The sequence below is a fragment of the Suncus etruscus genome, chromosome 9, assembly GCF_024139225.1.
Source record: "Suncus etruscus isolate mSunEtr1 chromosome 9, mSunEtr1.pri.cur, whole genome shotgun sequence".
Taxonomy (NCBI): domain Eukaryota; kingdom Metazoa; phylum Chordata; class Mammalia; order Eulipotyphla; family Soricidae; genus Suncus; species Suncus etruscus.
Genome location: NC_064856.1, coordinates 55,862,434 through 55,874,257, shown reverse-complemented (window position 1 = coordinate 55,874,257; position 11,824 = coordinate 55,862,434). Strand labels below are relative to the sequence as shown.

The 11,824-nt window shown below is 39.5% G+C and overlaps 1 protein-coding gene across 2 annotated transcripts; it reads left to right on the top strand.

The window, feature by feature from the left end:
• The first annotated feature begins 1,067 nt into the window (after positions 1-1,067).
• Positions 1,068-2,925, top strand: MRPL17 (mitochondrial ribosomal protein L17). 2 transcript variants are annotated; one of them, XM_049780453.1, is made up of 3 exons: positions 1,068-1,282; positions 1,574-1,642; positions 2,463-2,925. In XM_049780453.1, the coding sequence occupies exons 1-3, from the start codon at positions 1,109-1,111 to the stop codon at positions 2,736-2,738; spliced, it is 519 nt and encodes a 172-aa protein (XP_049636410.1). In that variant the 5' UTR covers positions 1,068-1,108; the 3' UTR covers positions 2,739-2,925. The 2 variants fall into 2 exon arrangements, with proteins under 2 accessions (XP_049636410.1, XP_049636411.1); XM_049780454.1 differs by lacking the exon at positions 1,574-1,642.
• The last annotated feature ends 8,899 nt before the right edge of the window (positions 2,926-11,824 follow it).

Sequence of the window (11,824 nt, the reverse complement as noted above, 5' to 3'; positions counted from 1 at the left end):
CGAGACAGGCTTTCTGCTTCCCTCACTTATTGACATTGTTATGAGAGTTCTCAGTGTAGTTATTCCTCTAATTACACTCACCACTCTTCTTATCCTGAGCCATATCATGAACCAGTTCTTCCAACCCTCATCTCTATTGCCTCTGGGCATTATTACAAAAATGTCTTTTATTTTTCTTAAAACTCACAGATGACTGAGACTATTCTGTGTCTATGTCCATCTCTTTATCTCTCTGACTTATTTCACTCAGCATAATAAATCAGGAGTGATTTTTGAGCTCAGAACCAGTAGTAATTCCTGAGCACTGCTGGGGGTAGCCTAGAAAGAAAAAAAAAAAGGAAGGTGGGGAGGTACTTAACAAAGCTTTTCTTTTCTTTTTTTTTTTTTTTTCTTTTTCTTTTTGGCTTGGGTGCAAGGGAGAAAGAGTGAACCATTAAATTTACAAAGTCAGCATAGATGCATATATCAGATTCACAAGCAGAAACCACTAGTTCTAGTAGTACATATATATAAATTCATCAATTTATCTTGAGAGCTGTAATTTTTAATTTTTTTTAATTGAAGGCCACAGCAGAACAAAACAAGCTGTCATTTTTCTTTAAACGAAAAAGGTGTGTATGGATCCTGTAATGTGCATACTTCAACAGGGCCTTGATTCAATCCCTTCTGCCTTCCCCTTCTGAGAATCTTGATCGTTCGCACCACCATGACTACAGAAGGCATAACTACAAGGAGGCATCTAGGAAGACCCCGACCCCTTCCCCTCAGATCCTCACTTTTCCCAGCCCACTGACATGCACAGCGGACAAACAGAGCCAGCAAAAACAAAACAAAACGAAAACAAAAAAAAAACCTCAAGCTCGCTCATTCAACACTAGAGGGCGCCTGATCCCTGAATCCCGCCCCGTTCGCCTCCAGGAAGAAGGTCAACCCCTCCCTCTCCACCCTCCCCTAACCTGCCAACGAGGCAGGCTCCGATTGTCCTGCGCAGACACGTCCCCCACGCATTCAGGACGGCGCATGCGTGATCTTGGACCCGCCCCTCGGGCCCAGAGTCCGCCCGAGCTTCCACTTCCGGTTGGTCAGGAGCCGGGAGGCGCGGGCCGACATGCGGCTGACAGTAGCCGCCGCCATCTCCCATGGCCGCGTATTCCGCCGTCTGGGCCTGGGCCCCGAGTCTCGCATCCACCTGTTGCGGAACTTATTAACGGCTCTGGTTCGACACGAACGCATCGAGGCGACCTGGGCGCGCGTGGACGAGATGAGGGGTTACGCGGAGAAGGTGAGGGGAAGGATAGGGCCGCGTGGGCGGGACTTCCGCTCGGGGCGTGGCTTGGGGTGGGGTCTTGGGGATGGAGTTGGAGTGACACTGTAGTAGTGTAAATGCTGCATCCTAATCATCTTAGCTGAGTCTCGTCCTCAAGCTTCCCAAATGGAACCTTGGTGGGGACTGTGGGTTTAGGATCGACCCAGCTAGAGATGCTTTCCTGCAGTTTTCCATATTAAAGGAATAAAAAGGCACATAGTTTTTTTAATGACTCGGTGGGTCATTAATAGTATTTCCCCCCCACAGCTCATCGATTATGGGAAGCTGGGAGACACCAACGAACGGGCCATGCGTATGGCTGACTTCTGGCTAACGGTGAGTTCATCTAAAGACAGCACCCCACCCCAAGTCTCACACTCTGCTTCTGAGAGTTGTTAGAAGAAGCAGGGTCAGGAGCAAAATGAAGTCCCAGTAGGTCTCATAAGGTTTACTTATGGTGTAAACCAAATTAGAAAGGTATGCCTTAGTTGAGGAGCAAGAGAATCAGAACCCATGCAAGTGCCAATTAACTTTCATCTCTATAATGTTGGTGCAGTCCCATTTTAGTGAATGGGGTGTCAGTGCATGGTTGAACCTTCCTATAGGAAGTGCTGGAAATTAAATGCATATTGGGGCTTGAGCAATAAATAGTACAATGAGTAGAACATTTGCTTTGCACACAATAAAACTAACTTAGATCCCTGGCATCCCATATAGTATCTCCAGGAATAATTACTAAATATAGAGCCAGTAATAACCTCTGAGCATCCACGAGTATGGTCTAAAAACAAAACATGTATTATTTGGAGTCGGAGTAATAGCACAGCAGTAGGCCTTTTGCCTTGCACGTGGCTAACCAGGATGGACCTGGGTTCAATCCCTGGTGTCCCATATGGTCCCCCGAGCCAGGAGCAATTTCTGAGCGCATAGCCAGGAGTAACCCCTGAGTGTCACTGGATGTAACCCAAAAAACAAAAATGGTGGGGCATGTGATAAAGCGTCTGCCTTGCCTGTGCTAGCTTATGAGGACCATGGTTCAATCCCCCAGTGCCCCATATGGCCCCTAAGCCAGGAGCCCACAAACCAAAAAATATATATTTAGTATAGTGTTATGGTTCCTGATTCTTCTCTCTCCTGTATAACTCTTACCCATTAGGAGAAAGATTTGATCCCAAAGCTATTTCAAGTACTGGCACCTCGATACCAAGGCCAGAATGGCGGCTATACGAGAATGCTACAGATCCCAAATCGGAATGAGCAAGATCGAGCCAAGATGGCAGTGATCGAGTTTAAAGGGAACTGTCTCCCACCACTACCCCTTCCTCGAAGAGACAGCAACTTCACCCTACTAAACCAGCTGCTACAGGGCCTGAGGCAGGATCAGGAAAGGTGTGTCCACGCCTCCAACACTCCTCAGACAACAGGATTATAACTGAAGCTGCTAAGGGTATATGACCCTACCTCATTGCTGAAGGTGATCTCAGGCCTTGAAAGCTCTTCATCTCTAAGAAGAACTTGAGCTAGATTTGTAAATGCCCATCTTAATTGGGTCCAGAACCCTTCTGAGGAGCCAAATGACCCTGACCCTCTATCTGCACAAATAAAATTCTTTGTAAGAATATATGCAAATTGTACTTCTCACCACCATCCAACCATCCCTTTGGATTTCTGGAGAATGAAAACTATCAAAATGATCACTGGACATGCGATAGTAAACTCACAATGAATGTTTTGGCTCAGATATAGATTGTATTTGGTTATCAGAGTTTGATTGTCCTTAATAACAATTTGTATGGGGCATTAGCCTAAAATTTCAGAGCAGTTCCCAGAGGTAAGTGAGTTTTGACAGTAACATAGAAACTGAGCTCCTGAGTTTTGAGAGAGAAAAAAGAAAAGTGGAGAGACATTACTTCTGCAGTAGATCAGGTTCACATTTAGAAGTGAATTACCTTAAATTAGGAACCTTTCAGGAACACTAAAACATTCCTCTGAAGAATACTACAACCATCCTACTGCTTTTAGGATTACTTAAGATCTACATAAACTCCCCTCAAGCCCTCAATGGGCCTCAGAGGACAGGATCTGAAATCTATATGTACCACATACTGAACAAGATGATAGAAAAATGAACTTTTTCATAGTTCATTTAGGTAGGTTTAGGTAAGAAGTTCATTTAGATAGGTTTATGCCATTATGCATTTTGTTATAATCTTGCATAAGCACCTTCATTTATGCTGGGGGAGAAGGAGGAAAGAATTGAATTGGGAGAAGAATTAGGAAGTTAGAGTGTTGGGAATTTCCTGGAAGTTTTTATTGTCAAAGTTGGCCTCCTTGGGAACTCAGAAAAAAGGAAATCCGCCTTTAGAATGGCCAGGCGTGAGAAATAGGAAGTTCTTTTATATCCAAAAATTACTGTGAAGGCAGTGCCACAGCCAGAATGTCTGTTCCTCACACTCATACATTTGACTAAGGTAGTTATCATTTTAAAACATGAAATTATGATCCCTGGCCTGAACACTTGTTAGCAAGATCAAACAGTCTCATTCCTAGTACAGGGGGAAGAGATTTGGTCCCAAAACTCATTCAGTACCATGGATACTAAGCATAAGAATGGAAGAGTCACTGAAAGATAACGCTAGTGACCTGGTATCTATTTCATTATGGCTATTCTATTTTCAGAAATTGTCTAATAAAATTGCACATCTTTTTTCTTGTACTTCATTTGTTCTTTACTACAATTTTTTTGTCTTGTTTTCCTTGTCTTAAAATTTGTCATTTATACCAAAAACTTTCTGATATTTTTTGAGTGGCATATTGTATATACTGAAAATACTTAATGGCATGTACCTTTAAATGCTTTCCCAAAAAGTTCATTTCTTATCTTGGAAGAGCAATCACATGAGGAAGATACTTTAGTCATTTCTTAATCCGGTGAAAGTGCTTTTTAAAAAACAACCACATCTTTAAGTATTGGTTTAAGTGGTTTCTGGCTGTACTACCAAAGCTTTTCCTTAGTCCCCAGAAATATGCCTCCCTCTGGTGCTTTCAGCAGTTCCCTAAGTAGGTATTAAACAACTGCTAGGACACATTGTTTTAGGCTCTAGAGATAAACTTACAAAGCATTTGCCATATGTTTCAAAACACAGCTAGAATCTAGTAATATAGGAGTGAGAAGAAACAGCCTTTGCCAACAAGGAGCAAACATTCTAATGTGTCACTTCTAGAGCCACAGTGAATTAAGAGTATCTAGCATTTTAGAGTATCTAGTATCCTTTAGTGTTTTTTTTTTTTCTCAAAATTCCTAGTTTAATCACTTATTTTGAGGAGGAAAAAAAAGGTCCCAAGCATTAGACTATTAAAAATAGCCCATAGTATCAAATTAGAAAACAAATCTTAAATTTTTTCTTTTTGGATTTTTGGACCACACCCGGTGGCGGCACTCAGATTACTTCTGGCTCTGAGCTCAGAAATCACTCCTGGCTCAGAGGACCATATGAGATGCCAGAGGTCAAAACCTAGGTCAGCCTCGTGCAAGGCGAATGCCCTACTACTGTGCTATCATTCTAGCCCCAAACTAATTTTTTTAAAGGATGTATTTAGCATGCCAACTCTTATTCACAAAAATACATTGTTACAGTTGTGTTGAACAGCCCCACATTTCACTCTTGTGTTGCTAACTCAAAGCTGCTCTCAAGAAAAACTTAACACATAGATTTTCTTTGCAGTTAGGGAGGTAACTTGAACTCATTTAAGAACAGGAGAAACTGTATGAACTCCCTGCATAACAAGAGATTGTTTTGGAGACAGTTGATAAAAGTCATACATCCTTTTTATTGTCATAAAATTATGAGTATCAAGCAAAAATTATAAGACAACACAGGGAGACCCGAAGGAAGTGAAAATAGGACTAGATACAAGGTAATATGAATAAAACATGGGAATAATAATGATGGGAAGAAAAGTGAGCATGTGCTGAAGAGAGGATCTATGAAAATTTTGATCTTAAACAATGCCTAAATAAATGGCACAAGATTTCTTTTTTTTTTAATTTTTTTATTTTTAATTATGAGAAAAATGATGCAAAGAGGACAAGGTAAAGTTACAGTGAAAGGACAATCGCCCATAAACAGAGTTCTCAGAAGAAATCCCCTTGCTGATGCCTAAATATTGAACTTACAGTCAAAGAACATTAAGAAAAATAAGACAGAACCCATGTACAATTACTTTGTCCACAAGTCCCCAGATTAGTACATTATAACATTTCTTAGCAGTACACAAAGCAACCTAAAGCCATGTGATTTATGTGACTCCTTAAAGATTGAAGGCATAGTATTTTTTTATATTTTCATGTGCATACATATTAGTTTAAGTTAACAGTTTAAGAGGTTTTTTTTTAAGGGTTAGTCAAAAGGGCACAGTAAAAACAGTGTTAGAGTGGCAAATATTGTTTGCATAGACCCACCAAAATATGGGGGACATGGAAAGGAAAAGCCTTGGTCTAAATACAAGGAGACCCCTACACCTGAAGTTTCCTGGCATAAGACCAACTCTAGGCTCCAGGCAAACTTGTTTATTCAATCCAAGTCATTGTCTGTAGGCACAAGATTTCTAAGCCCCACTATGTGCTTACAAGTCCTCACCATTGTCACTATGTCATTTTCCTCCACCTTTTTTTCATCGTCCTTCATCAACTTCAGCTGGTCTTTCCAGTTATCTTCATTATTGAGTAGGTCCCCCTCAGCAGAATCACTTAGACTCCTTTCCAACTTCATCTTCAAATTGTTCCCATTCTTCAGGGAGCTGCTGCTCTTCTGACAGTCATCTTCCCTATTTGTTTGTTCCTTTTTATTTTTTTCCATGTTTTCCAGTAGAGGATCTAATTTTTGTTTTACGTGGTCAACTAGTAGCCTATCATCTTTCAACTTTCCAGACTTCAAAATTCCTCAATGTCTACTCTTAGAATTTAAACCACATGTACCACAGTACTATACTGGTACATGTTGTATTTGAACCCAGGCAGTAAGGGTGGGAGGATTAACACATGCTGGATAACTATACATCCTATCATAATCCTGTTTACAGTAATATTCCAAATCTAAAGAGCATCTGAGGAGGCAAGAAAATGGGGGCCGGAGCAATAGCACAGCAGGTAGGTAATTTGCCTTGCATGCGGCAGACCCAGGTTCAATCCCTGGCATCCTATATGGTTCCCCGAGCCTACCAGGAGTGATTTCTGAGCACAGGGTCAGGAGTAAGCCCTGAAGCCACTGGTTATAGCTCAAAAACAACAACGAAGTGTTCTGGTACTAACCCATACATCTCTGCTGCCAATAGTTTCACACTTGCTTTTCCTGGGTTCACTTTTAGCTCTGCAGCCAGATTAATGGTCTACACCCATCCACCCTCACCTGCCACAGCAGCTCATCACACTCATTTATCAGTTGGACAAAGGCAAATCCCTTAAATGAACAGAGCAGGCCATAGTTTTGTTACATTTTGAGAGGATTGCCTCCATATCAGAATTCTTGACCAATAGCCTGTTTGTATTCCCAGTAAATTCACAGGAGTTCATGGAGTGTCTTGTTGGTAACATTAATAGCCACTATCTTTGATGATTCAGTTCCACATGTCAAAGAGGATGCAGCTGAAGATAAAAAAAAAATCTCACTAGGGGCAAAGGAAGAAGCAATTCTATTATGAATCTCCTATTTCTGGGTTCTATATGGAGAAGTCAACTGCTCTTCTAGGTAGACAGCATTCTCACAACAGTTCAGTCTTAACAAAATCATCTTAACAAAATGCCCCTCTTTGATATTTTGACCCATATATGAGTCAAAATATATATGAAATCTTAGAACTAAAGGTGCAAAGCTACCAGCAGATATGAACAATATACTAGTTTACAAATCTTATCAATAAATTATGACTATCTCATGTGATGGAATATGCCCTTACATCTACCTAGGCAATACTAATTCTAAACAAGAGAGGGACACTAATAAAGTATCTACACAGGAATTCTTCGTTTTCAAGATTCTCTGTAATAAACTGCAGTTTTTTTAAGTTTGGTGAAGTTCAGCTTACCCTTAAAAAGATGCTAAACTTGGTCTATTCTCAAAGAGCAACAACATAATGTAAACCCAATATATCTAGAAAAAACAACAATAACTAAAAATGATTTCCTTATACTCATCTAAAGTCAAACTTAAATGTACCAATTTTCATTTCCACAATGTTTCTCTAAATTGCCATCTGTCCCCTTGAATTGCAGTTTTATCTACCCTGAATGATTACATCTTCTTGACTGATCTTCCTTACACTGGCCACACTAACAAGCCTGATGCTTTATTTCCTTCTGGATAATCTCTAGTCGCTTCTTTCCTCTGGGATAGAGTAAATTTCTTACCATGACTTTGTAACTAGAGATCTGTTCATTACTCCAGCCCCTTTTCTTTTACTTTAATTTTTTTTTTTCAGGGCAAAAAGTCTTTAAGAAACAAAAGTTTGCTTCCTCTGTACAACTTTTCTTCAGGCTATTGTCCCATTAAGAGAACCCTTTTTTTCTTCCTAACTTGTTATCAACTTTGGGCATCTCTGACCATCCTACTTAAATTAATTTCTTTGTAAATGTAGGTGCCATCATAATATATTCATAATTCATTAAGTTTACTTCTTGATAATGACAGTTTCCATCAATGAATGGGCTGGTTCCCAAACAACCCCAGATTGACATGAGGTAGTTGTAGTATTGACATCACCTTAATATTGATGGAATCAAGATCTATAGACCTCAAATAATTTGATACAAATCTGTGATCTATACTGCAGTAAGGCACCAAGTTATTTTGAGTATCAGCAATTATTTTAGGCTGAAGGTGACACTTGGAAGTGCAAATCCATCATTTACAGAAACAACATGGTAATGATAGCAGTCATTACCATTTGAATCTCACTTTTATGTTAATAACTAACAACAATAGTTATGTGTTAATTTTGCTTTTGCAGTGTTGAAACTTTGAAATTCCCCTTCCCCAATTTTTTTACTTGTAAATCAAAAAGTATTTTACATCAGAGTGCTATATTTCTGTATACATATAATTGAAGCAAAAGCATCATAAAACATTACAAATAACATTACTTTTAAGCACACTAATTTTTTTCTCTACTATTCAAGTTCACTTTTTAAATGTTGGTCCCAATTTACTAAATCAGATTTACAGCTCAACTATGGATTTCAATTTGCTCTTCAAAAAACACTGATCTCAACTATCATTACAATGACTCACAGTTGCCTTTGCTGAATAAAATCCAGACATATCATAATACAAAAGTCTCCTGTGGCTCAGTGTGGGTAACTCCTTATTCTCATCTCCCATTATCTACTGCCACCCTTCATCAAAAACTACTTGTTATTCTTCAAATACATCATACTTTTGTGCATGATGTTTACTATACTGCTCGCTCTGTTTTGAGTTACCTTCTATCTGACATCCAAATTTCTGCTCAGAAGGCTTTTTTCTGAGGCCTCCAGACCATATCACTCTCTAAATGGTTAGTTCTTGGGCAGATGCCTAATAAAGGCATATGGTGTCTCACTGTAATACTCAATATATGTTCATTAAATGACAAGGTGTAAGCTCCTTATCCTTGACATATTTAATTCTGACTTTAAAAGCAGTGAATGTAACACTGTACAGGGACAGGAGTTAAATGACTTACACTATGAGTAAACCAAAGCTAAAGATGAGCATTTCTTCCTCTCCAGGGACTTGAGTGTTCCTGAATATAAGAATGTAAGCATGTGTCTAATTCATTTCCTGCACATTTTATATTCCAGTTTCCTGAAATATTTCAAGCCAACTGATAGATCAAAAACTATACATCTTCCAAGATTTAGCCCTAAGTTAAAATGATGCTTCATTTGTGAAATATTCTCCAATTATCCTGAATTCCCCAGTGGGGGAAAAAGCACTTTTCCAGTGGTCTAGTTTCACACTACACATCCTTCATTGTAGCAATAGCATAATTACATGCTTTGGCACCCTTCCTTCCCTAGGTAGTGAACTCCCTGAGTTGTGGAAAACAGCTAATTCATTCTCACTCCACTGAGCAGAAACCGTGGGTCAGTAATAGACATGAAGAATATCTATTAGCTGATTAGTGTATTGTACTAAGTTCTACAAACTTGCTCTTCATTTTGGGCTTAATTTCTCCCGTCCATGGTTTCCTTCTGCTTTATCTGAAAAGAACTTCCTGCAAAGCTGATTGCCTATTGTCTGTTACTGTTTAGCTGCTGTACCTTTATTCAGGCTTTCCTCCTCCATACCCTGAATACTACAATATTTGTAGCTCTCCTCTTATTCTGGGTTGTCAACATGGTAGTTAAATTTGAGATGTTCTAATAATAGGAATAGTAATAGGAATAATAGATTAGTATGTTTCTATTTTGAAGAAAGGAAGTTAAACTTTTGTTTGTTTGTTTGTATGGTTGGTTGGGTTTTTGGACCACACCCTGTGACGCTCAGGGTTTACTCCTGGCTATGCGCAGTACACTCAAAAATCACTGCTGGCTCCAGGGACCAGAAGGAACTTGGAGATGGAACCAGGTCCTTCCTGGGTCAGTCGCATGCAAGGCAAACACCCTACAGCTGTGCTATCGCTCTGGCCTGAAGTTGAACTTTTCTAACCTTACATTTTTTTTCACAGTATCTTTTTTTCAAAAAAGATTGTTTTAAACTTTTAGAAATGAAATATTATATACAGCACACACACACACTTTTGTCATAACTGAAGGTGAGCCTTGTTTACACTGCAGCTCTGTAGAAACTGACAGATTGATGAGTAGTTTGACACAATAAGCACAGTGTTGAAGTTTTACTATCATCCGATTCAAAATGGAAATACAAATTGTATCTAGGTATGTATTGAAAACTTAAAGCTGTTATCCTGGGGCCGGAGAGATAGCATGGAGGTAAGGTGTTTGCCTTTCATGCAGGAGGTCATTGGTTCAAATCCCGGCGTCCCATATGGTCCCCCGTGCCTGCCAGGAGCAATTTCTGAGCATGGAGCCAGGAGTAACCTGTTATCCTATCTTAATTTTTTTTGCTGTTTCTTAAAGTGGTTTTAGGAACCAAAAGAAAGCACAAGGGGCTGGAGTGTTTGCCTGCTTGTGCCATCATACACCACGGGGGAACCTTATAAAAGAGATGGGGGAAAATAGTCTCAGAAAATCTTATGACTATCACTTTCGTCTATCCCACAGGAATAAAATAAATGAAAAATAATTCAGTTCAATGTGTGCTGATTTTTAAATGCCTGTGAGCATCTGGAGTTTGGGAGAGTTATTTGTTAGGAGAACAGATTTGGGAGTTGTCAGTAATTAAAGCTAAGGAAATGGATGGAGTGACTCAGTGTATATGCAGATGGAAAGGAGACTGAGGTCATATATTGAGGGATAGATAGAATACAGAGTCTATGAAGAGGAGATTGATAAATTGCCTTTAAGAAAACAAAAGGCCTGCAAAATCCATTGCAGTATCTAGAAGAGTGACTTCCTATTTCATGGGATACATTAAAAAAATGTATCACATTATTTCAGTAAGTATATTCCCTCTCTTTTCAAAGTACTTTGTTAGTATAAAAATACAAGGCTGTGTGGCAAGAACAATATAGTACAGCAGGTAAGACGTTTTTGCCTTATATGAGGCTGAGTCAGGTTTGATCCCCAGCTTTCCATATGGTTCCCTGAGCTCCACAGAGAGTCAGGAATAACCCCTAAGCACTGCAGATGTGGCCCTTCTCTTTCCTCCCAAAAAAAGTATGTCTGCTCATTAACCCAAAAGGTAAAAATTGGAGGGACAGATTATAAATAAGTGTGGTGGCACAGTGGTTCACAAGGTATACTGGGTTACCATGAAAGAAAGTCATTGAGGTATTTGTCAGAGGAGAAACAGTACTAGGGGTTGAACCCTGATAAATAAGTCAATATTCAGCATATAAGAGGGATATGAACTGGGAGGACATTCCAGTCAGCAAGATCTGCAGGTATAAATGCACTGAATTATAAACAGTTTGGAGTACTTGAGAAATTCCAGAGAAATAATTTGGTGCAGCTGGAATTTTGTATTTGAGGAAGAAGTAGAGGAAATGAAGCAGGAAAGTCAGGCAAGATCAGGTTACAAAAGACCCCGAAAGACGTGATAAAGTGCTTGGATTTCATTCTGAAAACTAGGGAAATCACTAGAGGATTTTAAGTAGAGAGAAAAAGATCAAATTTGCTTTTCAGAAAGATCATTCTTGCAGCAGACTGGAAAATGGGTTAAAGGGGCAAATCTAGGAGCAAGGGAAGCAAATAGGAAGCTTTTTAAGGGATCCACAGGGAGCTGATAAAAAGAAGTCTTTACTAGACAAGGCTTGTGGTGTGGTGTGGTGTGGTGATGGAGAGCAATGGACAGATCAGATATCTAAAGAAGACATGATAGAATAGACATTATAAGTTATGGAATGAGGTGGAAGAAG

What these genes read in the sequence shown, in the direction of transcription:
- MRPL17 (XM_049780453.1), top strand. Translation starts at nt 1,109, where the DNA reads ATGCGGCTGACAGTAGCCGCCGCCATCTCCCATGGCCGCGTATTCCGC. An exon ending in TGAGGGGTTACGCGGAGAAG is followed by an intron (nt 1,283 to 1,573) that starts GTGAGGGGAAGG and finishes TCCCCCCCACAG; the next exon opens with CTCATCGATTATGGGAAGCT. An exon ending in TGGCTGACTTCTGGCTAACG is followed by an intron (nt 1,643 to 2,462) that starts GTGAGTTCATCT and finishes CTTACCCATTAG; the next exon opens with GAGAAAGATTTGATCCCAAA.